Source organism: Trichoderma atroviride, chromosome 4, assembly GCF_020647795.1.
Source record: "Trichoderma atroviride chromosome 4, complete sequence".
Taxonomy (NCBI): domain Eukaryota; kingdom Fungi; phylum Ascomycota; class Sordariomycetes; order Hypocreales; family Hypocreaceae; genus Trichoderma; species Trichoderma atroviride.
The window spans coordinates 4,660,162-4,683,339 of NC_089403.1; the positions used below are offsets into that span (position 1 = coordinate 4,660,162).

The 23,178-nt window shown below is 51.7% G+C and overlaps 8 protein-coding genes across 8 annotated transcripts; 2 read left to right on the forward strand and 6 right to left on the reverse strand.

The window, feature by feature from the left end:
- Nucleotides 1-166: 166 nt before the first annotated feature.
- On the forward strand, nucleotides 167-2,060 carry TrAtP1_008936 (uncharacterized protein; the record flags this gene model as incomplete). The annotated part of the gene is made up of 3 exons (XM_014086451.2): nucleotides 167-726; nucleotides 790-1,831; nucleotides 1,938-2,060. The coding sequence occupies 3 exons, from the start codon at nucleotides 167-169 to the stop codon at nucleotides 2,058-2,060; spliced, it is 1,725 nt and encodes a 574-aa protein (XP_013941926.1).
- Nucleotides 2,061-2,747: 687 nt separating this feature from the next.
- Nucleotides 2,748-5,066, reverse strand: TrAtP1_008937 (uncharacterized protein; the record flags this gene model as incomplete). The annotated part of the gene is made up of 2 exons (XM_066114103.1): nucleotides 2,748-3,907; nucleotides 3,980-5,066. 2 exons carry the CDS (start codon nucleotides 5,064-5,066, stop codon nucleotides 2,748-2,750), a joined length of 2,247 nt encoding a protein of 748 aa, XP_065970196.1.
- A 3,696-nt stretch (nucleotides 5,067-8,762) lies between these two features.
- On the reverse strand, nucleotides 8,763-9,270 carry TrAtP1_008938 (uncharacterized protein; the record flags this gene model as incomplete). The annotated part of the gene is made up of 2 exons (XM_014087121.2): nucleotides 8,763-8,989; nucleotides 9,060-9,270. The coding sequence occupies 2 exons, from the start codon at nucleotides 9,268-9,270 to the stop codon at nucleotides 8,763-8,765; spliced, it is 438 nt and encodes a 145-aa protein (XP_013942596.1).
- Nucleotides 9,271-10,510: 1,240 nt separating this feature from the next.
- On the reverse strand, nucleotides 10,511-12,045 carry TrAtP1_008939 (uncharacterized protein). The gene is made up of 2 exons (XM_014087122.2): nucleotides 11,135-12,045; nucleotides 10,511-11,074 (listed from the first exon to the last, which is right to left on the reverse strand). Exons 1-2 carry the CDS (start codon nucleotides 11,920-11,922, stop codon nucleotides 10,867-10,869), a joined length of 996 nt encoding a protein of 331 aa, XP_013942597.1. The 5' UTR covers nucleotides 11,923-12,045; the 3' UTR covers nucleotides 10,511-10,866.
- Nucleotides 12,046-13,298: 1,253 nt separating this feature from the next.
- On the reverse strand, nucleotides 13,299-19,103 carry TrAtP1_008940 (uncharacterized protein; the record flags this gene model as incomplete). Its single annotated transcript, XM_066114104.1, has 5 exons — nucleotides 13,299-13,744; nucleotides 13,806-15,173; nucleotides 15,229-18,057; nucleotides 18,122-18,396; nucleotides 18,997-19,103. The coding sequence occupies 5 exons, from the start codon at nucleotides 19,101-19,103 to the stop codon at nucleotides 13,425-13,427; spliced, it is 4,899 nt and encodes a 1,632-aa protein (XP_065970197.1). The 3' UTR covers nucleotides 13,299-13,424.
- Nucleotides 19,104-20,282: 1,179 nt separating this feature from the next.
- Nucleotides 20,283-22,114, reverse strand: TrAtP1_008941 (uncharacterized protein). The gene is made up of 7 exons (XM_014087124.2): nucleotides 21,756-22,114; nucleotides 21,625-21,700; nucleotides 21,089-21,554; nucleotides 21,002-21,033; nucleotides 20,872-20,945; nucleotides 20,742-20,812; nucleotides 20,283-20,694 (listed from the first exon to the last, which is right to left on the reverse strand). Exons 1-7 carry the CDS (start codon nucleotides 21,824-21,826, stop codon nucleotides 20,591-20,593), a joined length of 894 nt encoding a protein of 297 aa, XP_013942599.2. The 5' UTR covers nucleotides 21,827-22,114; the 3' UTR covers nucleotides 20,283-20,590.
- A 23-nt stretch (nucleotides 22,115-22,137) lies between these two features.
- Nucleotides 22,138-22,479, reverse strand: TrAtP1_008942 (uncharacterized protein; the record flags this gene model as incomplete). Its single annotated transcript, XM_066114105.1, has 1 exon — nucleotides 22,138-22,479. The coding sequence occupies one exon, from the start codon at nucleotides 22,477-22,479 to the stop codon at nucleotides 22,138-22,140; it is 342 nt and encodes a 113-aa protein (XP_065970198.1).
- A 364-nt stretch (nucleotides 22,480-22,843) lies between these two features.
- TrAtP1_008943 (uncharacterized protein) lies at nucleotides 22,844-23,065 on the forward strand (the record flags this gene model as incomplete). The annotated part of the gene is made up of 1 exon (XM_014087125.2): nucleotides 22,844-23,065. One exon carries the CDS (start codon nucleotides 22,844-22,846, stop codon nucleotides 23,063-23,065), a length of 222 nt encoding a protein of 73 aa, XP_013942600.2.
- Nucleotides 23,066-23,178: the final 113 nt, after the last annotated feature.

Consider the following 23,178-nt stretch of genomic DNA (forward strand, 5'->3'; position numbering starts at 1 on the left):
GAGCTTTGAGGCAGCTCGGCTGAGGGAGAAGCAAAGTTGGGACCAGCATCGCCAATTTTCATCTTTTTTTGTGCGCGGTGTGAATATTATTTTATTTCATTTTCGTCCGTCTTCGCATTCTTTGTGTTGGAGCATCTCACACACCGCCAATTGACTCATCATCGCCATGTCTCTCTCACGGCCTTCTCGCCAGGCACTGCGCCTGTCCCGCCAGCTCCAGAAATCCTCAACACCATCACCACAGGCATCACGACTCCAGCTCTCCCGCCGCTCAGCAGCAACGCTCACGCCTCCGCACCAGGCCGGCGCAATCTCCCGCCTACCCACAAACATCGACCCGTCGTCGCCCGAGTTCAAGGACAATGAGGCCCAGATGGCCGACATCACCGCCCGCCTGCAGCGCCTCGCCTCCACCATCCAGCAGGGCGGCTCGCAAAAGGCCCGCGACAAGCACCTTGCGCGCAACAAGATGCTTCCGCGCGACCGCGTCGCTGCCCTCATCGACCCGGGCACCACGTTCCTCGAGCTGTCGCCCATGGCCGGCCACGAGCTGTACCCAGAGGCCGAGGTGCCTGCGGGCGGCATCATCACAGGCGTGGGCGTCGTCGAGGGCGTCACCTGCGTGATTGTCGCCAATGACAGCACCGTCAAGGGCGGCACGTACTACCCCATCACCGTCAAGAAGCACCTGCGCGCCCAGGCCGTGGCGCAGGAGAACAAGCTGCCGTAGGTCATCTCATCCCATCTCATAAGCCATGTAAGACTAACATGAGTTTTGCAAATCATCAGCTGCATCTACCTCGTCGACAGCGGCGGCGCCAACCTCCCCCACCAGGCCGACGTCTTCCCCGACCAAAACCACTTTGGCCGCATCTTCTACAACCAGGCCCGCATGTCCTCCCAGGGCATCCCCCAGATCGCCGTCGTCATGGGCCCCTGCACCGCCGGCGGCGCCTACGTGCCCGCCATGAGCGACGAGAGCATCATCGTCCAGGAGCAGGGCCACATCTTCCTGGCGGGACCGCCCCTCGTCAAGGCCGCCACGGGTGAGGTCGTCTCCCACGAGGACCTCGGCGGCGGCAAGATGCACTCGTCCGTCTCGGGCGTCACCGACTACCTCGCCGTCGACGACGCCCACGCAATCACCCTCGCCCGCCGCAGCATCGCCAACCTCAACTGGCCCAAGCAGTCCGCCGCCACGGTCGCCCCCGCAGAGTCCTTTGCCGAGCCGCTCTACGACCCCAACGAGCTCCTCGGCATCGCCACCACCAACCTGCGCAAGCCCATGCCCGTCCGCGAAATCATCGCCCGCATCGTCGACGGCTCCGAATTTGCAGAGTTCAAGCGCGACTTTGGCACCACCCTCGTCACGGGCTTCGCCTCCATCTACGGCCAGAAAGTCGGCATCGTCGCCAACGACGGCATCCTCTTCGCCTCCTCCTCCGTAAAGGGCGCCCACTTCATCGAGCTCTGCGCCCAGCGCGGCATCCCCCTCGTCTTCCTGCAAAACATCTCCGGCTTCATGGTCGGCTCCGCCTCGGAGCGCGACGGCATCGCCAAGCACGGCGCCAAGCTCGTCACCGCCGTCGCTTGCGCTGATGTGCCCAAGTTCACCGTCGTTGTGGGTGGCAGCTACGGCGCTGGCAACTACGGCATGTGCGGCCGTGCCTATTCGCCGCGCTTCTTGTGGATGTGGCCCAATGCCCGCGTGGGCGTCATGGGCAGCGAGCAGTTGGCTGCTGTCATGGAGACGGTTGGCAAGGCAGATCCGGAGCTCAAGGATCGCATTGAGCGCGAGAGTGAGGCTACCTACTCTTCTGCGCGTCTTTGGGTAAGTCATGACACACACACACACACACACACACACACACACATGCATACACATAAAAAGGTATAAAGACGGAAAAGACCATTAGCTAACCACGAAAACCCTATAGGACGACGGCATCATCCCTCCCCAGCACACTCGCCACTACCTTGGCCTCGGACTGAGAGCCGCCATGGGTGGCCGCAACGAGGTCAAGGCCGGAGATACCAAGTTTGGTGTCTTCAGAATGTAATAAAAGACAAATAAAAGAAGAAACTTATAAAAAGAAAAAAAGAGATATACATCAAAGAGATAATAAAGAGAAGAGAAAAAAAAATGGTTTTAAATAGGTACGCAAACATGCTGCAACGACTTGATGTGTGTCATATGGTATGGTATCCCTTTTTCAGAATTAGACATCTATGTACATTTCACCACTAGTTAAGCACATAATCATTGATTGCTCGCTCGACCGCTTTCCATCCGAGATGCTCGTAACAGCTCAACAATGAACTGCCGTGATATTTGATATCAGTTAATCTACTCCGCCTCTGATGAAAACGCCTGCGCTAATCTCCCCTTCCACCTTTCTCGCATTTGTAAATGCACTTGAGAGAAAATAAAATAAATCGAAAAATGAGAAAGAAGAAGAAAGAAAAAAGAAAAAAGTCTCAAAAAGAAAGAAAGAGAGTCCATGACATGCTTATACAAGATTTCCCAACCGTATCGCCCCTTTTTTTTACCTCTTACGTCTTCGTCTCATTGCCGCAAATAACCTCCCTCCCTCTTCCAGATTATTAAATATGGTATCCCAGGTTTGTACAAAAAGGGGGCGGCATACCACCCCTCATCTGCAGCCGTATAGCCCTCGACGTTATATATGATTCAAAGGCTTGGCTAAACGTGCAGTTATGCCAAGAGCTGTTTGAGCATCATCTCATCAGAAGCCGAAAAGGAGGCTACGTTTTGACGTCTTCTGGCTCCCCACGGGCCCTTGGCCAATATCGACCGTGGCGTCAACCAGGTCAACCGTTCTGTTCCCTCCGATGGAGATGCTAGATGCCTGCTTGACAGTCACTTCGGAGCCGTATTTCGTAATTGCTTGAGAAGCCTGAGTGAAGAACTGTTGGAGCTCAGTCTGCGCCGTATTCGCAGCATCAATACTATCTTCTTGGAGCACATACAGCACGGCTGTGCGAGCAAAGTCGAGGACTTCTTGCGTAACGGTGAACATGGATGTCTGCTTGGGTGAAGAAGAGCTCGTGGACGAGGGGCTGCTCCTTCGAACTCGTGAAGGCACTTTGTCTAGAATAGCCACAAAGTCTCGGGATATAAGGTCAGGGGTTGGTCCAGAGTCTTTGTTGGTTGCTTGTTGAGCATTATCAGAAGTACTCTGAACTTGCGCATTGGCCCCACCAGTTCTCGTGGACTGGCCATCAAACGTAACGAGGGCATTCTGAGCGATGCAAGAAAGGTTGCCCGTGTTAAACCTAGCCAGGATCTCTGTACCCAAGAGGGGGATGGAAAAGTTCTTGTCCGAATCGGCAATGATGCGTGGTATGGCCATACCGAGTGTGACGTTGTTGATGTGGGCAGAGCCGTCCGTTGGAATCAAGTTTGTCGTCGTGCAGCCCGATGAGCCGTTTGTGCCACAGTTGGCTCCCGTAAATCCGTTAGTGCAGATGCACGAGCACGTACCATTAATAACGACACCGCTGCCGCCATTCAAGCACGGCAGAGACTTTGCGCAAGATTGAATGTTGACTGTCGGCGATTTGTTGCTGTTGTTGCCCAGGTTCTTGAATACGAAATACTCCAAGGGTATAACAATAGCGGTCGCAATGATACACAGCATCAGGAAGATGATTAGGATGAAGGCCCATATGGGCAAACCGCAGCACCTGCGAGCTTTTGGCTTGGCATTGGAACCGGCCGGGACCTCCTGGTCATCAGGGGTCACCATGTACTTCTCACGACCGGTGTAGGGCCCTCGGGGCACCGAAGGCCAGGCATCCGTGGGTCGGTGAGTGTGTACAGGTGTTTGCACAGGAGGAGGGAAAGCAGCCAGCATATCCGAAAGGCCTGACTGATAACGATCGTCTAATTACCATTCATCACGATTAGCAGCGAGTCCATCTGAGTTTTTTTTTACTACCAGGTTTATTAACATACCAAAGGAACGCTTCACTCCATTGCCACTGCTCGCTTTTTCGTTAAAGAAGTCGAGTTCGTCAAGGCGACTTGATGGCCGTTTGCCCTTGTCAATCATCGAAGCGAGACGAGTAGCTCGTCGGATCAGATCTGGTAAGCTGGTAAGACTTCCTCTCGATTCAGCCTCTCGTACGGCGTCGATATCTAGCCTCGGTGGGCGTCGGATGGCAGAAAGGCGGCTAGTCGGCGGGGGAGATCCCGCGGCTCTGCGTAAATCTGCCGGGCTCATCATGCCGGGCTGGCTTATAGGGACCGCTGCGATATGGCTTGCCCTGCGGTCAGTGGCTGCTGGAAGCTGCTTGTTCGGCAAGGTGTTGGAAGAAGAGGCGGTGGATTCGTCGACAAGGCCTGTTCCATCATGAAACGGATTGGCAGAAGCTGGCTTCTTTCCATGAGAGTGCGGGCTAGTGAGTGTCTGGAGCGCATATTCGTCTTGGCCGGATACCAGCCCACTCTCGTCGCTATAATCTTCTGACCCGGCGGAATTTCTGCTTCTCTCTGTCAAGGATTCTTCGTAGAATCCTCCTCCATGGAAGCCCGGGCTAGCACCCACAGATTCAGCTTTCCATGAATCGGGCATAGCAGCGCTCGAAGCGTAAGAGTTGTGAGACGTATAGGCTGAGTGTTCTTCGGGAATCGGAGACACAAAGGATGTGGCAGAGTAAAAGGACGACTGTCCTCTTCTGCTGGAGGGTGGTGGCCCCAGATTTGCGCTTCTCCTCGGGCGATCTGAAGTCTCTGAAGTAGGGCTATCGACTTCTGACGGGCTGGCGGGTTCCGGGACACGAAATACGGGAGTTGGTTGCTGTGGGCGGGACTGGTCTACCATGGACGGGACTTGGCTTGGGCGTGGCGGTCTTTGGGGTGCTACTCGAGGTCGGTCGGGTGGTGGACGGTATGAACCTGCATCTGGGGGGGTCCGCTGCATCAGGGCTCTGCAGCGGCCACTGAGGAGCTGGCGCCGGTCGTGAGATTGTTGCTGCTGCCATGTTACCATGCTGGCCGTTGGCTGGTCTTGATCTGGTCGAGTTGGGCGGTGGTACCTCATGCTGAGGTGGTGTATCGTAACTCGGGTTCGGATTGTGTCTCAGCCGCTGCTCACGCCTATTTGACTCGCTGCTGAAGGGGAAGCCAACCTGGGCTCTGTCCCGTGGCCTTTGAGAGGACGGTGGAGATTGTGCCGGCCAATCCCTGCCTCCATCATATGCCTGGCTCATTTGGAATGTCGTCGAGTCTAGCTACAAACCATCCGGGGTAACGGTGCTTGGGTAGCTGTCGACATCCAACGAGAGACAGTCTTGCCTGAGACGTATCAACGATTTCTGCGAGTAGCCGAACTAGCTGAAACAGACTTGGTTGCACTGATCGAAGTGAAACCTGTGGCCAACTGGTCGGATTGAAGTTGAAACCTTTGAAACGAATGAAGAGATGAAAAGCATTGAAAATAAGGCCCAGAAGTCGTGCTATCAGCTCTACAGGCTTTATCAGGTAGATTCGTATTCAGAGAGATTTGTGAATGAGTGAAGTCTATTAACGAGCAAGGTTAGATATGAGCAATTCTATTTACTGATACAAGTCTCAAAAGGCAGGAACGACGAAGCAGGCGTAATCGCGATGAGCCGGTATACTGGGAGCAGTCTGAGCGTCGATAGAAGATGCGAAGAAAAGTGTCGAGCAGTTTCAAAGACTTTGCATGAAACGCATAAATCGAAAGACGGATTCCAAATAGAAAAGATCAGACGATGTGTAGAGCCCTAGAGCAAGGTGGGAGGCAGGCAGAAGGAAGTGAACGATCAGTAAGACCTACCTTTGAGGAACGAAACGGCGTATTCACCTGGAACAGAATCTGGCACAACGGCAAAGAAAGAGAAATAAAGAAATGAGATATGAAAAGGAAAAAAAAAATGTTAAAAAAACTGAATTAAGGAAAGCGGGGAAATGAATAGTACAGCAGCAGCAGCGACTAGCAGCTGGTGATGGGGAGGGGGAAAGAAGAGAAAGAAAGAGTGAAGGTTAACGCAAGCGAGGAAAAAAGACAAAAACTGGGGGGGTGAGAGATGAGATGATGGAGGAGAGGACGATTTTTGGCGAGCGAGGCGGCCGAAGGACGACCAGGATTCGACGGGATTTGCCTGCTGCGGGCCTTGCCTGTGGCTTGTCGTTTTTGTCGGACGATGCGGCCCAGCCTGATGGTTCCGGCCAGCGAAGAATCACAATCAACGGAGAGGCAGCGGCAGAGGCAGAAGAGGAGGCGGACGAGAAGAGGAGAAGGACGAGGGCTGCGGTTGAGGAGCCGGGAGCCATGCCGTGCATGTACAGGTACAGGCGCAGGCACAGGGGTTGTTAGTGGGCACCATGCCTGGTTCCAGGTCCTGTTCCTGGCTGTGGGGAGGTCGCTTCGCCGTGCCATGGGCTGCCCTGAGCTGTGGCTGCTGTAACGAGCTACAGTGTCTGGCGCGGGTACCGGTACATGCGAGTGGTATATAACGGCAGCAGGGATATCCAGGAAAAAGGGAAACCACCAGCAGATTGAAGCTTGAACAGGCCATCATGCGCAATCAGGGACATGTCTTGATACACGTGGTTTGAAGTGGGACATTAGTGGTGTCTGGGATGGAAGATTATATCAGATGAGCGAATAGCTATTGTGAATATAGAGAAGCTGTCGCTGTTCATACATGCACACAACAAAATCTTACATGATGAAAGAGATTGAAATTGATGGCATCAATGCTCCAAGCCACAGGTACAGGTACCACCACTAGAAGCGCATCATTTAGCAGTCCCCTGTGCTAGTCTCCGTGTTGGACCCCCCCTGGAGCCCACTCTCAAGACAAAACACTAGCGCCAATTTGTTCCTGCAGGTGGCCCGTTCGCAGCAGCGCATTTCGCCCAGCCGCGTTGTGAGGCCTTTTCATTCGCCCGAAAATCGCAGCATGTTGGAAAGCTGCAGCGTATCATGAACCTGCGCCATTCATATTTGAGCGTCGGCCGTCTTTTTTCGTATTTCTGCTTTACAATGTGTTGCCCTCTTTCCTTCTTAAAATGGCTAGACGGCACCAGACACGCATGCAGCCGCCCTCACGTGTATCAGTTCTATTAATTGCTAGTCGCGCATGTAGTGCTACTGTCCGGCTCAGCTGTGCAAGCCACAACTCAAAATATTAAGTGCCCAGCTCCCTATTTTCAAGCTATCCGATGGCGCTATTGGGCCTCTTCCACGATCATTAGCACTTTGAGAGCGCACCCAGCAGCAGCATCGTCGGCCCTTTATCGAGCACGTTCCACCGCTCTATCTTGAATGTCTTGGATTTCAATTCACGGATCTCATTCCGATCCACATGGCTTCCTCTAGCTGGCAAGGCCAGTGCTGCAGCTATTATTAGCACCGATACTACTGTTTTGTTACTCACTCTTCCTTGTTCCTTTTTTGCTTCATTTTTTTTTCTTCTCTTTTTCAGGACAGAGCCCTCCCTATTTGATCTTGGCAGCAGATTCTGTCACAGCCTGATCCTGTTGTCGTATCTTGATACCAGCACTAGTATAAATAGACACTCACCTTCAAGGCTGTCATATAAAATACCCATAAAACACGGGCTGAATATTCGCAAAGAATCCCCAAAAGCCCTCAGCTATTTTCTCTTACACCATGTCCTCACGCCGGGGCCTTCACCAGGCCTCAGCCCAATCTCCAACATGGCCCGTGAGAAGCTGTTGATTCACATACAATGTATGAGTGTCTCAGACACGCATCAGTAGTGGGGTTTTGAAGTCCGCAGCCAAGGCAGTGTCCGGTTCACACTACTCAAAACAGGTATTGCTTGCGACCGGAGAAGGATTAAACAGCAACGCGCGCATACAAAAAGTTGGAAACCCTCAAAATCGATTCATTCTTTGCAATTATGGCATGATGCTCACCTACAGTACAACAGCAGCGGCCATATGTCCCAAACAGCATCGACTCTCCGGCAAAAAGAAGAAACAAGCAAACTTGCCCAAACCCCTGCTTCTCATCACACCAGTGTTCGCCGCCAAGAAATATCCACCCGTTTGCTCTCCCTAGAAGGAGAAAAACAAGGACTGCGTCGCTTCACACCCTTGACCCTTGCTCATCTCAGCCAAAGACGGGTAAAAAGACTCGCTAGAAAAAAAAAAAAGCTCATCGGGGTTGCGTATGCGTATCCACGCACTCAGAGGCCCCGGTTCGTCGCAGACCTACTATAGCCGCCTCATACGAAACAGTTTTGGTTCTTGTTTGATAGACCCCGTGGTTCGTATATGCTTACTTTTGAAAAGACTCTGTCGTTTGTTCTTTTCGTCTTGGAAACATCGTTCAGTTCCCTTGCATGTCACCGCATCTATTTATATACATGCACCTTGATCGGTACATGTAGCCAGGTTAAAGTTTGGGATGGCGCCGTTACGTTAAACCGAGCACGGCGATTGATCACCATCCAGATCTCCAGTCTCCATGCAAGGAAAATTTCAATTTTTTTTCTTCGCGTCGTTGGATGGTCGATAGTTGCATATTCGATGCTTGAAAGCTCGGTCCCCTCCGAGCTCATAGCTCTACTGTAATGGCAAACACCAACACCTCCCCGCAGTTAACAAAAGTTCGCATCTATTGCCCAGCTTCTTCCAATCTCCAGCACCCTAACCTGGATACATGCCATTAATTCCTGCGTTGATTCTTGCATTCTTGCCTCCTACAGCCCTCCATCGTCGCCATTATCGTAATCGTGCATCACGGCTGGAAAAACACCTGCTCCATCGGCCTCCACCAAGACGGCGTCCCGGCCTCGGAGCTCACAGCTCCCTCCACCAAGCTCTCCTGCATGCTGTCTGTCATCTTCCACCACTCGCGCACCTTGGGATTTCCCGCCATCTTCTCCATATCTCCAGCATAGTCGTAGCCGATATACCTAAACGAGGCAAAAAGCAATCCCAGGTTGTCGTCATAGAAGATGCTGTCTATCACCCCCCCCAATTGCATAAGCTTTGCTCAATAAGAGAGTAAGAGGGGACAGGACAGTAAGCTTACAATCTTCTATCCCGCAGTCCTTGATCTGCTTGAGAACCTCGGGCCAAACCTTGGCATGGCAGGCCTTGTACTCGTCCACGCGGTCCTTTTTGAGCTTGACGACCTGGCCAAACCAGCGGCCCGGGTTTTTCTGCTTCATTGACAATGTCCGGACATGGCCGTGAGGGGGAGGTGGCGCGGGCTCTTCGCCTGGTGAAGTTGGCTGCCACATGCTGTCTTACTATTAATTTCAATAGGAGAGAAAAGCCCAGAGAACTGTAAATCAAAGAGAAGAGCGGTCTGATCTGACGAGAAAAAGAGAAAAAGAAATATTACACGATGAAAAGAGAGATGACAGTCAGCAGACCAGCTGATGTCGCCGCGGAACCGGATATGCACAGCTGCGATGAGGGGCAAAAGACAGAAAAAGCTGTGGGGAAGCACAACGTGTCTCGCAACCCCGCAGATTGTAGAAGAGTGTGCTTTCCCAGGAATGAAGATGGTTTTTATGTACATGGGATATGCAAAGATTGGTCATTGCTGCGCTTACAGAGCATTCATAGGTACCTAGACAGAACAATCTCCGCACGCTATTGGCTCTTCCCCCTTTGCAGATCCGAGGCTCCCCCCGCATATCAAGTATGGAACGTTCATATACAAACATGGAGACCACAGACGGAGACACAAGAAAGCGATTGCTCCAATCCAGAAACTCCACGCCACGATTGCCAATTCTTGAAACACGCGTTGTGGTCATATGATTGAATAGATGTACTAGGCATATGGAGCGCCCATCTCATTAGGTCATGAAACTCTCCGGATATTCTAGACATGGTGTGTCCAGCCTTCTTCTAGTTGATTGGAATGGAGAGAAACGAACAACCATACCCCCCCATCAGACCCTCTCTCTGAGGCTTGTATTGATTCAATTAGGCGACGGGTGAATTAGACCATTTTAGTCCTGCACATTTCTACAAATGTTTTCCCCAGGCTATGATGGAGTCCAAGTAGCAAAACATGCCAGGCCATCGCATCCACAGCTACCCGGCACAACAATCATCAGCAAAAAGCAATGCATATGAATTTCTATCCAACCCTTTCCTTGCAATGAACCAAAACTCCTCTGGCTGACAAAACACAAAACTGCACATGACATCGACATCGACAGCTGCAGAATAAAAACGGAGCACAACATCCGCCACAGTGGGCAGAAGTGGACTCGTACTTCAAAGAGCTCCAGTCCGCATCTCCCCACACGGGATCAGCCCCCCGGATCAGAGCCCCACGCGGCTTGCAGTCCCGGAGGATCAGGTGGATGTGGATTGAGGATGAATCTGAGGTTGACTTGGAGATGGAATATCTATAGAGATGAGGTAGTCAATCAGACATGTGCACACGGCTCAAGACAAATACTACCTACTACTTGAGTTGGATGACTGCATCTTGAAACATGATACGGACAAGACCGATTTATCAAGGAAAAAAAATTGTAGCATTCAGCTAATGACAGATAATATGCTAATTGACATGTGCATATCTGATTTCCCATAACGCCCTTCGACTCCCCCCAACTTGTTGAATCAATTTAGTAGTGGTACAGTAAGGCCATTTGTTTTCTCTTATTTGGCCATGGATTCATTCTGCACATCTCCCCTTTAGAGAAAAAAAAAAAAAAGGAAAAGCTTCCATTTCTTTCAACTTGTCTTCAATGGTAGTGCTGGTGGTTTATTCGTCCACCTACTCGTCGTTTAGCTCCTTCATAGCAGGTATATAGTAACGCAAGGAAAGTGACATAAGAAAAATGAAGTTTGAGCAAAAAATTGCCTATTTATTTGTCGGCGGGTTCTGCCTGGTAGGCCGGAGCCGGGGTAGAGTCCTGAGCTTCCTCATCCTCTAACAAGCCCCTCTTCTCCTCCTCAGCGGAGGGGAACTGGGTAGAGTTGCGTCGGTGGTGAGGGCACCATGAGCGGCGCTGAGCACCACCACGGACGAACATGCTGATACGGTAGACGACGCTGCACAAGAACATGGCAAGGCTATCAAAAAGGTCAGCAAAGAGCAAAGAAACGAATGTCATACGATAGGGGGCAACATACAATGCAACACCGACACCAGCAGTGATGCCCATGAGGACGGGCAGCACAATGTGCGAGGCGACGTTCCTGACAAGGCGGCGCCAGTCGCGCTGGGTGTTCCAATCCTCAGGCTCGTGGTGGTGAGGTCGACCGTGATGATGAGGCTTGTGGTGGGGAGGGGGAGGAGGATGGTTGGCCTCCTCGGGGCCATGAGGGCCCTTTCGGTGGCAGCCACCGAAGCCCTTGACAGCTTGCTTGGCACGGCACCACATGGTGGTGCAGGGCATCTCAGGCGCGGCCATGAGCTGCATATCGGAAATGACAATGTCGCCGGTGACGGCCTTGATCAGGCCAACCTTGACCACGGGAATGTCGTCGACGAATCGGTGGCCGACCTCGATGACCCTCAGCTTGACGTCCACCAGCTCCAGCTGCTGCTCCTCGTCCTTGGCCCTGGGCAGAACCGACAGGCTGTATCCCAGGGTGCGCTCCGTGGCGCTCCCGCTTGCTCGCACGACATCGGCAGTCAGATCACCACGCCACGGGTCGGCATGGGGGTACAGCTCAAAGCCATTGACCATCAATCTTGAGCCATCCTCGACGGCAAAATCCAGCTTCAAGTGGGTGTCCCTGCCACGGCACTGTCTGCAGGGCACGTCGAGGCTCTGTCCGAACGCTTCGGCGGGCAGCTGGAAGGTCTCGGGCTCGACGGGGAGCGCCTTGAAGATGTTCTCGTCTGGTTCGGATATCTCGGGAACGATCGCAAAGGCCGTGGCCGCTGCCGCCAGGGCGAGCTGCTTGAAAAGCATGGTGGTGGAAATCGAGGTTGTCGCGATGCAAAAGAAATAGCAACGGAACAATCAACAATATGCGACTCGATGGAGGTTGAAGGTTGGGAGAGTCGTCGCAGTGGGTTTGAGGTTGATGCAGAAAGCAAAAGAGGACTGGAGCTAGGAAGGGCAGCGGAGGGCGATTTGGGTGGCGAGGCGCTGTAAAAAGGTGTGACGACGCCCTGCCATTGGCCGTCCGGGATTAGCAGCCTCCGACTGTCCGAACCCCCCCAGCTTACGAAATCGCCCAGGGATGCGCCGGTGCGTGATTGACGAAGCAGCGCGGCGCCTACGTCAGCACTTCAGGGCCAAGAGGCTCTGATGGCGCTGCACGAGCCGCATACCCGAATGGCCCAGCACCCCTGGCAAAATGAATGGAACCATCGATTCTCTGCTCTGGTTAGTACGAGTACGAGGTGTTTGGGGAGGCATAGCCTCAACTGCACCTTGGGAATTGCCATGGGCATACAGTGTCACGTTCCCAGCAGCCGTACACGATGCCGCTGTCATTCGTTGGATAAAAGAGTCGATGGCACCAACCTGTTGCAGTACAGGGCACCAAGCCTCCGCTTAGGCGAGTAGAGCCCTGAATATCCTGCTCCATGCATCGGCATTAATGCCCGTCTTCTCACTTCGCCGCAAATAGCAAATGCCATTGCTAGGTTTGCCATTGCCATTCTACTCCACAAAATACGAACCAAAGCATCGTATCTGACACAGATCCCGTTCCTATGCCCTTTTTATATATACATACCACTGCTGAAACCCTTTTCTGTGCATACACGAGGTGGCATTGTGGCAAAATGGTTGTAGAGGTCTCCGATATGCCTCTGCCAAAGACAAAAGCGCGCAATACCCCTGTGCTAGATACGCTCTGCTTAGTGCTTGGCTACATGTAATTACAATAGATGCCCCTGGATCATACTTGTACGATACTGGCCTTGTGTTCAGCAAGATACATACGCGTAATGAACAAGCACAGATCTAACACCAGATGCAGTCATTTCAGGTAGTCTATAACAGCCAACACACAAGTAAAGGCTCCATCTCTCATACTCACAAGGTATTGATTTCATTTCCTGAACAAGCATAAGCACAGCTGTTCAAAACATGAGAGTCATATTCGAACGAGCATGGCATTGAAACCACCATTATTATCAGAACCTACAGCAAACATCCACGAGTCGCCATCTACCATGGCTCTCCTAAGATTGCAATACTATGCCATTCCATGCCCCCTTTCCATAAATAATCCCCTATACCTTGTAAGGACCCAACCTTGAAAACTTTCCCATTAAAAAAAAAAAAAAAAGAAGAAAAAGAAGCAAATATGATGATTATCGTTCCAACACTCCCATATATCAAATCAAACCCAATCGCCCCGTTTCTTCGCATCCAACAGGATTATAGAGTAATACAACCAAGGTACAGTCAGACTTCAAAAAAGTAAACACTCCAAAGTCAACTCTCCTTTTTCACTATTACTCTTCTTCTTCTCCACCTTGTTCGTCTTCATCAACGTGCTTCTTGAAAAGCGCCTTGAGGCGATGCACGGCCGCCTTGCCCCAGTCGACGAGAACACTCCTGCCGCCGAGGATGCCGTCACCCAGACCAGTCACATTCTGGTGACGATGCAGTGGCGAGCCTGCTCCCCAAGGATAGTTTGGGTTGCGCGGCATTGTCTCTTCTGATGGGATCGCCACTGTTGGCACGGGGTAGGCAAATCCCTTGGAGCCGGACTCATGATCCTTTGATGTGGTTGAAGTCTCAAATGTTGTCGGGAGCGGATAAGGGTAAGTATCTAGTGTGAGAATGAATGTGTTAGTTTATCAAGAGAGATCATTAGTGGTAAGAGTACGTACGGGTTCGAGTATAAGCAACTGTTGCGTTTGCATATGTGCCATTCGCTGTGCTTGTCGTGTTGCAAGTGGATGTATACAACGGGGTTGGCCGAAGCGAAGACTCTGGCGCGCCTGTTGTCAATGGCATAGCCCAGCATCGAGTGAGCGTCGTGTTTCCGCTTGGGAAGCGGGTGCAGGTGGTTGTGCTGTCACTGATGTTGGGATATGGGTATACCCATGAATGAGTGCAGGGAGGAGTTGCAGTGGTGCTGTTCGGGTAGAGCGTCGTGACGATAACGCTGCCCGTGTGACTGGACTCATGATCCGTCGCGACGGTAGTGGTATTAGTCCATTGCGGCCCGGTGCTGGTTGTTGGCCCAGATATTGTTTCAACAATAGTCGTGACCATCCGGGTCGTGTTACCACTTGTGTGATTCGCGGACGATGATGGCGATGGCGAGATGACGGTACCAGAAAGAGCTGATGACCCTGTTGACCACGGCAGCGTTCTAGTAATGGTACTTCCAACAACCGTTACATTAGTCTTTGAAGCAGACGCAGAAGATGTTAGAGTCAGCGTGGAAACAGTAACTGTGATCATCTGAGTCGTGGTCGTGGTAGATGCAGCCGGGCCAGTTGAAGACGGCGACACCTGAGTGCTGTTAGTCCAAATGGGTCCGCTGCTAGATGCCGACGATAAGGCGCCGGTCCCAGATGATGCTGCCGATGTCGTCGACCAGGGAAGAGCTGATCCGGTTGTCAAAATCACAGTCGTCCCATTTTGAGTGATTGTAGTGACTGTAACATTGCTTGCCTGAGATGGGCCAACCGAGCTGGAGCTGACTGTAGATCCGCCAGATCCTGTTGTTAACCAAGAGGTGAAAGCAGTGGTTTTCACGATTGTTCCGTTGGTAACAGTAGTGGAAATGACAACGGGACTAATGAAGCTGCTGCTGGAGCTCACCGCTGTCCCAGACACCAGGGTTGAAGTGGATGTAATCCGGGATGTGTTTGTCCAAGATGAGGGAGACACCGTCACCGTCGATTCAGATCCACTCCATCTTGCGGTGGAAGAATTGGTAAGCGCAGTGACAGTCGCAGAGCTGAGCGGACCCGAGCTTGCTGTTCCAATCGAAGAGCCTGTATTGGTTTTGGTAATGGTGATGGGGACGATTGATGAACCACCGGTTGGAGCAGCGGTAGTTATCCAGACGGTAGATAGATTGAAGGAATTGGTGAAAGACCACGTCAAACTTCCGCCACTTGCGCTACCTGATTTGGATGTTGAAGACGGCCTGGAAGTTGAGTTTGTTGCAGGTAGAGGACTGAGAGTGATTGTAACAACACTAGCAGTCGTTGAGCCTGTGCCACTAGGGCTGATTACAGTTCCTGACAGGGTCTCAGTGACATTGCGAGTCGTGGGGAACGGGGGGGGCGCTGGAACCTGGAGGCTTTGTGGGCTGGCTTGTCCAAGAGAGCCACGTCGTGTTGGAAAGCGTAAATGACGTGGGAGATGTTCCAAGGGTACCAGATTGAGTAAAGTTCCAGGTGGGAGGGACAGAATGGCTGGGAATGATTGACAGAGAAACTGAAACTGTCGGTGCTGTGTTCCAGACCGTTGAAGTCACGACTTGCCCAGACGATGAAGTAGTATTGATGAATGGGGGTCTGCTCGAGGTGGATGACCCAGATCCTGTGCCACTACTCCAGATTGTGGTGGTAACAACTTGCCCAGACGACCCTGAAGACAGAGTTGTATTAATAAATGGTGGTTGGCTAGAGACGGTCGATCCAGAAACTGTCGTACCGCTACTCCAGATTGTTGTAGTCACAATTTGACCAGACGACAGTGGATACGAGGTCGTATTGGTAAGTGATGGTTTGCTAGAGATGATTGATCCAGAAGCTGTCGGGACGCTACTCCAGATTGTTGTAGTCACAACTTGTCCAGATGACCCTGAAGACAAAGTTGTATTGCTGAACGGCGGTTGGCTAGAGATGGCTGATCCAGACGTTGATCCAGAAGCTGTTGCACCGCTACTCCAGATTGTTGTAGTCACAACTTGCCCAGACGACAAGGAATACGAGGTCGTATTGATAAATGGCGGTTGGCTATTCGTGGCCGTCTTGGTTATCGTTCCGTTGGAACTCACCGTCAGGGACCCGGCCGTTGTCGAGACAGTAGAATTGCCAGAACTCGTCACGCCACCCGTAGGAGTAACAGTAATCACCACCACGGTACCGGCAGGGCTAGAAGCCGCCGTCGAGTTGGCAGAGCCTGAGCCCGAGATGGTCGAGGTGATGGTTCTGACGCCCGTCTGTTCTGTAGCAGTCGTATTCCAGGGAAGCTGGGATCCCGTAGTGGATACGGGACTGGAAGGGGCAGAAGTCCTATTGACGGCCCCTGAGCTCCAAGGCTGGGCGGTTGAGACAGACGGCGCCGTCAATGTCAGCGTTTGGACAATAGTGGTGGAGTTGAGCGTCCAGGCAGAGGTTGTAACCGTAAGATGATCGCTTGTTTGTGCCGCGGTCTCAGTCACGGTAGACGTTGTGTTGACCCATGATGCAGATCTGCTCCATGTCCCTGTTGAAGACGATTGAATCTCGCCAGAGGGCGTCAAGCTAGAATGACCAGTGCCAGTTGGACGAGTTGTGGATTGCGAGGTTACCACAACGGTACCATTCGTCTGTGTGGTCGAAGTAAGAGAAGAGACGACGGTGCCGTTGTTGAGTTGCGATGTTGATGCAGTACCAGGCACAGATGTAACGGTCACTGTTGCCCCAGATGATGTTGGCGAGGTTGATGTAGTAGACCAGATCGTTGTCACGTTTGACTGAGCCACTGTGGTACCAGAGGTGGTGCTCAGAGTAACCGTAGTCTGATTGTCCGTAATCGGCAATGCAGAAGAGCTTGAGTGGGCGTTGGATGCCGATGGTGATACGGTGATTGACAGGGTCAGATTTGGAAACAAAGTAGCCTCGGTGGTGCTGATTGACGAAATTCCTGTCCCACTGCCACTGGGTGACCCCACGGTAACGGTGACTACAGATGAGTTTGTGAATCGATACGTCGAAGTAGCAACTGATGGGCTACTTGACGATGGCCACCCGCTGATAAGAGAGGACGAGATGTTTGACAAGGTTCCTGTCGAGATTGACGAGGTAGTACTAGCCGCTGATTCAGAGGCTGTGATCACGATGACAGTTCCATTCACGGTACTCGTGATACCTTGGCCCGATGCTGTGGTACCGGTAGGTCTAGTAACCACAGATGTCAAGGTAAGATTTGTACCATTGGTTGCCGAAGAGGTTGACGACGCTGTTGTCTCTGAAGCAGATGAAGTAGGTGCGCTAGTCGACAAAGTTGAATTTCCAGACAAAGAGCTTGAAAAAGTCAATTGGGTGGAAGTCTCAGAGAATGGTCTCGTCAACGTCACTCCAATTGTGGTCAATGTGACAGTGCGTATGGTTCCATTCTCAGTCAGCTGGCTAGACAAAAGCTGTCCTGTTGACGTGCTCGAGGGTGGCAGTGTAGAGTTGAGCCATCCCGTGATAGTGGACACGATGGTAGAACCAGACGAAGAAGAGCCGGCCGTGGAACTAGATATAGGTCGAATAGTGCCGGATTCGCCTTCAGTCAATGATCTAGTCGACTCTGTAGAAGTTGTAGACGCCACGGTCGAACGAACAGTTCCATTCTCAGTCAACAAAGTAGACGACAGGCTTCCAGTTGACGTGGAAAGTGACAATGTAGCGTTTGGCCATCCTGTTGTGGTAGACACAGAGGCAGATCCAGAGGCAGATCCAGAGGCAGATCCAGAGGAAGAAGAGCTTTCTGTAGAGCTAGAAGAAGATACAGGCCGAACAGTACCTGATTCTTCTTCAGTTAAAGATCTGGTCGAAGACTTGGTGGACACGCTAGACGTTGCTGACGATGTGCTCAGGGTAGACGTTACTTTAGATGAGAACGAGTAGCCCTCGTGACTAGACGACACTTGCACAGTTTGTGCTGTAACGAACGTGGTAGAAGCCAGTGATACAGTAATCGTCTGCGTTGTTAGGCCAAGAGAGGACTCTGTGACTGATGATCCTTCTGCAGTTGTCGACGAATGGCTCTTGTCGGAAGTAGACGATCCAGTCACTGTTCCGGCCGACGTGGAGGATTTGCTTTCAGAAGATGTCTTGGTACCAGTTGAGTGAGTGGTAGAAGCAGTTTCTGTCTTGGTCACATTGGAAACAGTGCTTGTAGAAGATCCAGCGGGAGGAGGAGGGTCTGGATGTAGGTTAGTCCTTAGTCCATGAACACAAATATGCAGAAAGAATCGCGGTATACTCACAGGCCCCATATTTGGTGGTGGTGGTAGCAGAAGAAGTTTCTTCTCCATAGGGAGGAGGATAGTAACCATAGTCACTTGGTTCGCCGTAGTTGGCAGCACGGGGGGCCAAGCCTTGGAAATGGCTTGCATCACCATTGTTGCGATAATCCTCGACGGCAAGACGATGAACCGCAAGCTGGGCCACAGTGGTAGAAATGCCAGCCAAAAGCAGAACCACCGCTGGCACAAGGCCAGCAGATAATATCGACGCTCTCATCGTGGGTGGGGCGTGGATGCTATTCACTGTCAGAAACAATAGGCTGCACCCATTCAAGAAGAGCTCACCTTTCTCCCGACAATGAATATTGACAGAGTGGAGATGCCTGATGCTATTATTGACAGAATAGACAATAAGAAACGCAAATGCTGAATGAAATTCGATGGAAATGCAACGAGGCAAGGAGTTAACGAAGGTGTGGGTTGAAGAAAGCTGCAACTCCTCCAGGATGGGATGGGGGCAGAAGAAAAAGAAGAAGCGAGAGAAGAAGAGAACGCGTCAACAGCGCGTTATAGAATGGAAACAACACGCGCGAGCAAAACTGTTCGCAGCTGGCAGCCCACAAATGAGAGAAAAGTGAAGCAGCCCTGGCAGGAAGAGAAGAGGCAGCTCGGATTCCCAGGTACACCTGGCCGGGACTGGCCAATAAATGGGAGACTCGAGCTGCCAGCTGCCAGCCCATAGCAAGATATGCTGTTCTCCCTTCTCCCCTTTCTCTTCACACAGATCCCCATCAGCTACGACCACCCATGGCTGGTTGCCAGCCGGTCACACGTCCCAGCTGAGATGGACGCTGCTGAGCCTCTCTTCCCGGCTCGTTCCCTCCCGGAAACCATACTCCTGAATTGAGCAGTGATGTGTTGTTACAAGGGACCATCCCGAGTCCCCTCCGACGCTTCGCGAGTCCATGTCTCGGTCATACTGCTGATAAGGATGGCCCGGCATCGTGGGCGTTCACAGTATCAGATTGATGACGACGGAAGTCCCAGCAGAGCTCCCTGATCCGGATGCCACCGCCAATCCACGCCTCCTCATTCGCCACGATCAGGTTCAGCAGTGCACAGCCAGATCCTGCAGCTGCTGCAGAAGCAAGCCAGGGGTACACTGAGATCTGGGGCAAGCTGATATGACCCGTTATCGAGATCTCGCACCCTTCCATGCAAGGTTACAAAACGCCACGATTCAACCGTTTTGTGTGACGGGTCGAGGTCAAGACAGCCGTGCCGAAGACGAACGCGCCAGAGGCCGCTCTTGATGAAAAGGCGTCGATGATGTGTCCCAAGTTATGAAACGAGGAATTGCGCGGCCCTCATACTCTGTATGAGAATCCAAATCTTAATACTTAGGTGGACCGAGGTCTTGTCTATGCTGCGTCTTTAGCATGAAGAGATTGATATATATCAGAGCGCCTCTATCTGCTCCCGTCATTCAATGGCTGGCCATGGTGAACAATGCACACTGGGGCACTGTTATACACGGACTTGAGCTGCACTGCTATCGCCTACAGCTGGACACAAAAGGGTTGCCCGTCGTATAGATGTAGGAGAAGACGGACCAGAGTTGCCGTGAGAGGGCCATCGGTAACACAAGAGATCCATGCTGATAGCATTGCCTCATGCTGAAAACGCGCCCGAGTCGTCGGATACTAGATGCCCCCTCGCTCAACTCTTGTTTTGGCCGAACAATGCACCGGGATATCTGGTGAGATATCTCCTGGACTCGGTCGTTTACCTCCCGCCATCTTCCTCGCACACGCCTTCTCGCATAATGACAGGACGTCTTGTGTTCTCATAACAATGAGGCTGTATCACCTGAAGAGCCTAGCTGCAGGTATAGACGAGTGTAACATCCGAAAGCAAATCCACGGCGGGAGGGAAGACTGGAGCCCAAATTGATTAAATCGCTATTCATGTCCCCTGTCCAGCGATGCCTTCCGTGTTTCAACTTAATTTAGACCGCAGAGAGCTTAGCTGTGCATGGAGCCGGCTTGGTCGATGCGGACACGGTTTGGGGGGAAATTCAATAGCAAAGACAAAAGAGCCTCCGTCCAGTAAGACACATGTTAGCATGCATCAGGATAAGACAGTATGAGACGAGATCCCCTGAGTTGCCACCATAGAAGAGGTCTCGTCTTGGCTGAAAATATCCGTGGCACTGGTGCTAGTGAGAAGTTGTCACATAAAATACCGAAATATGGTCGCTTCAATTACATGCTATCATCTATGTTGCCAGGTTTGGCCCGTTAAGGAACACAGGTGTTCCCGGGATAATCCATAAATAGAAGATCCAGCCGCATTTCAATCGTGGCTGGAAATAAACAATACTAGCTGATTGCCCGGCAGCAAACATCGTAAAAAACCCCTGTCCCGTGTCCTTGGTCGTTTATTGGCATCGTGTTGCCAAGGTCCTAATCGGCTGAGAGATGAAACAGCTCACTCGAAGCTTTCGGCTGCGGCCTGTCTTAGCTTTGGAGCAGTCTCTTTAACCATGGGGTTATTTTGCGACTCAATATCAGCAGCCCAAAGAGCGGCACCCACTAGATGAGTCAGTATTGAAGCAACTTGGCTCGTCAAGTATCCATACCGGTATTTGTGTAGGAGAAGAAGACAGACACCACGGGTATCATCTCGAGAAGGGTAGCAACGACACCAAACCTGTGTGGCAATTAGAAATGGTTTTCACTTGGGGGGATAGAATGGTGTCCAAGACATACGATGCATAGGCACCACTATGGGTATCGATCCACTGCTTCCTTTGCAAGTCGGACCAATTCTTGAGCTGGAAATACTACAAGTCTGTTAATACATATCCCGTGAATATATCACTTTAAAGAGAAGCCGTACTCGACTATGCACAATGTTTCCCCTATGTTTTCCTGTTTCAAGCATTAGCAAAGAAGCTACTAAAACGTGGAGATATTGGTCACTGACCATGGAGAAAAATAAAGGCCGCGGTGCCCACGAGAGGGATGAGGTTTAGAGGCAGATACATGACATATCGGATCATTTCTGTGAGGCTCAACTTCTCAAATCGCTTTTTAAAGGCCTTGCCCAGCTTCTTCATAGGGTCGCTACCGGCATGAACCTCTCGGCCCTGCTGGACGACGGCCGTTGCGTTTCTGGCAACCATTGTGCCATCAAAAGTGTCCATGAGAGATTCCTGCAGTAGCCAGGTGCGAGATATCATGTGAATGATGATGGAACTTTCATTCAGCGTGAGGAGGACTGTCGTGTACACTGCCAATGGGCCATTGAAAAGCGCCATGACGGCGAGCTGAGGGAGGTAAGTAATCACAAACATGGCGCCAATGACCGAGGCTGTGAGCGTGCCATAGGGAACAATTCGGTCGAGCAATGGCTTCCATAGGCTCCGGTGAGCGATGAAGTAGAAAATTCCCTATCGCGTTGATGGTTAGACCGGTGACTATCAGAAATGAATGGCGGTAATATTGAATCCGTCATTTTACCTTGATGGGATAGAGATATGCCCGGCTCTGGACGGCATCAGTGGCCATTGCCCTCGCCTTGCCATAGTCATCTGTGCTAGTAGCCATCAGCATCGCAGCATCTTACTCCAACGATGGCCGTGCACACTTACAGAACATGTTCAGCCCTCCTGCTGATCGAATCGACGACGCGGTTGCGCAGCTTGGGCTCGGATTCAGACATTGCGCCGAAATGCTAGCGCCAGGGTTTCCCGTTTTGGGAGTTGCTTTGTCAAAAGTCAAAGAGGGTGATTCCAAAGGAAAACTGGAGATGCAGAGAGAAATGCAAGCAATGGCATTCAGATGCTGTATCTATGAGTCTGCACAGCTTCCAAGTTGAATGACGGCGAGCTTGCTCGCGGCTGAGGTAATATTCCAAATCGCCATAGTGTCGTCATTGGCATGTGCATGTGGGGCCCACTTCCCGACCTCAACTCTTCTCAAACCAGCAATATGAAGCTATTTCCCAATCCATCTTCCCCATCTTGCACCACTTCAACCACTGACATCCAGCCGCTTGCTAAGATGCTCGCCTGCAAACTGGCTCGCACCAATGGCCAGCAGCAGATATGCGTTCACAAGCTGACTAGGAAACCAAATCGCGCGGCGCCGTCCCAGGATGCGGCCGTCCAAGTGCCACACGGCAGAGTCAGGCCACCACGATAAATCCACGTCCACCTCCAGGTATACGCCCTGATTAACAAGTATGACTAGCAAATCTACCGCTGCTGTCCCTAGCTTTAAAGTCGGCTGTTGAGCATTCCATTGACCGCATGGATATGGGATCAGCACCAGGTCTAAACCTTGGATCACAGAAATCATAGCGCAGGAGCACATACCAAATTACCAACCACTACGGTCCTTGGGGCACGAACCTTTGGAGTTGATGAAAGCTTTTTTGGAGCACGTTCTTAATACGATGCCTCCTCAGCCTACTTATGAAGTTCACGAGATGTTTGGTGGCTACACGGGAGGCCCAACTAGCCTTGCCTACTTGTTTTTTCGACTGGCGGACCTCTATCCAGATGTCCAGGTTGTAGGTCACCCTCTTATGCACTAGACGAAGCAATATCTAGAAGGCGACAGAGGCGAAGTCAAGATTACAACCAGAGTGGGAATCAGCAGCGAGAAATTGGCCCGGGACGCACTCACAGCCTGCTTGAGCAAAGACGAGAACGATGTCAAGGCCTCGTTGTCCAACATGCCGACTGTGCTTGGCCCCAAATCAGACTTGAAGCAGGATCAATATGGGTCAGAATTTTGGGAAGGCAGGGCTCACACGCTCTCTTCCATGAGGCTGATGCGCCACTATATCCCAGAGAGCGCCGCTCTTCTCGAAGGCTTTGTGCCGTGCTCGATCTCCAGACCGATGGGAACTGGCCCAGAAATGTCGCACCTGCTGGCGATGACGATCCATTCTTAATGCAGTGGTGCCATGGGGCCCCTGGATTTGTTGTCTCCCTTAAAGCTATATGGCCTTATTTCCCTGACATACAGGGGCGAATTGATGCTGCCATAGCCAACGCGCAAGAGGCC

What these genes read in the sequence shown, in the direction of transcription:
- TrAtP1_008939 (XM_014087122.2), bottom strand. Translation starts at nt 11,922, where the DNA reads ATGCTTTTCAAGCAGCTCGCCCTGGCGGCAGCGGCCACGGCCTTTGCG. An exon ending in GCTGGTGTCGGTGTTGCATT is followed by an intron (nt 11,075 to 11,134) that starts GTATGTTGCCCC and finishes CCTTTTTGATAG; the next exon opens with CCTTGCCATGTTCTTGTGCA.
- TrAtP1_008941 (XM_014087124.2), bottom strand. Translation starts at nt 21,826, where the DNA reads ATGTCTGAATCCGAGCCCAAGCTGCGCAACCGCGTCGTCGATTCGATC. An exon ending in CATATCTCTATCCCATCAAG is followed by an intron (nt 21,555 to 21,624) that starts GTAAAATGACGG and finishes TCAACGCGATAG; the next exon opens with GGAATTTTCTACTTCATCGC. An exon ending in CATAGTGGTGCCTATGCATC is followed by an intron (nt 20,813 to 20,871) that starts GTATGTCTTGGA and finishes ATTGCCACACAG; the next exon opens with GTTTGGTGTCGTTGCTACCC.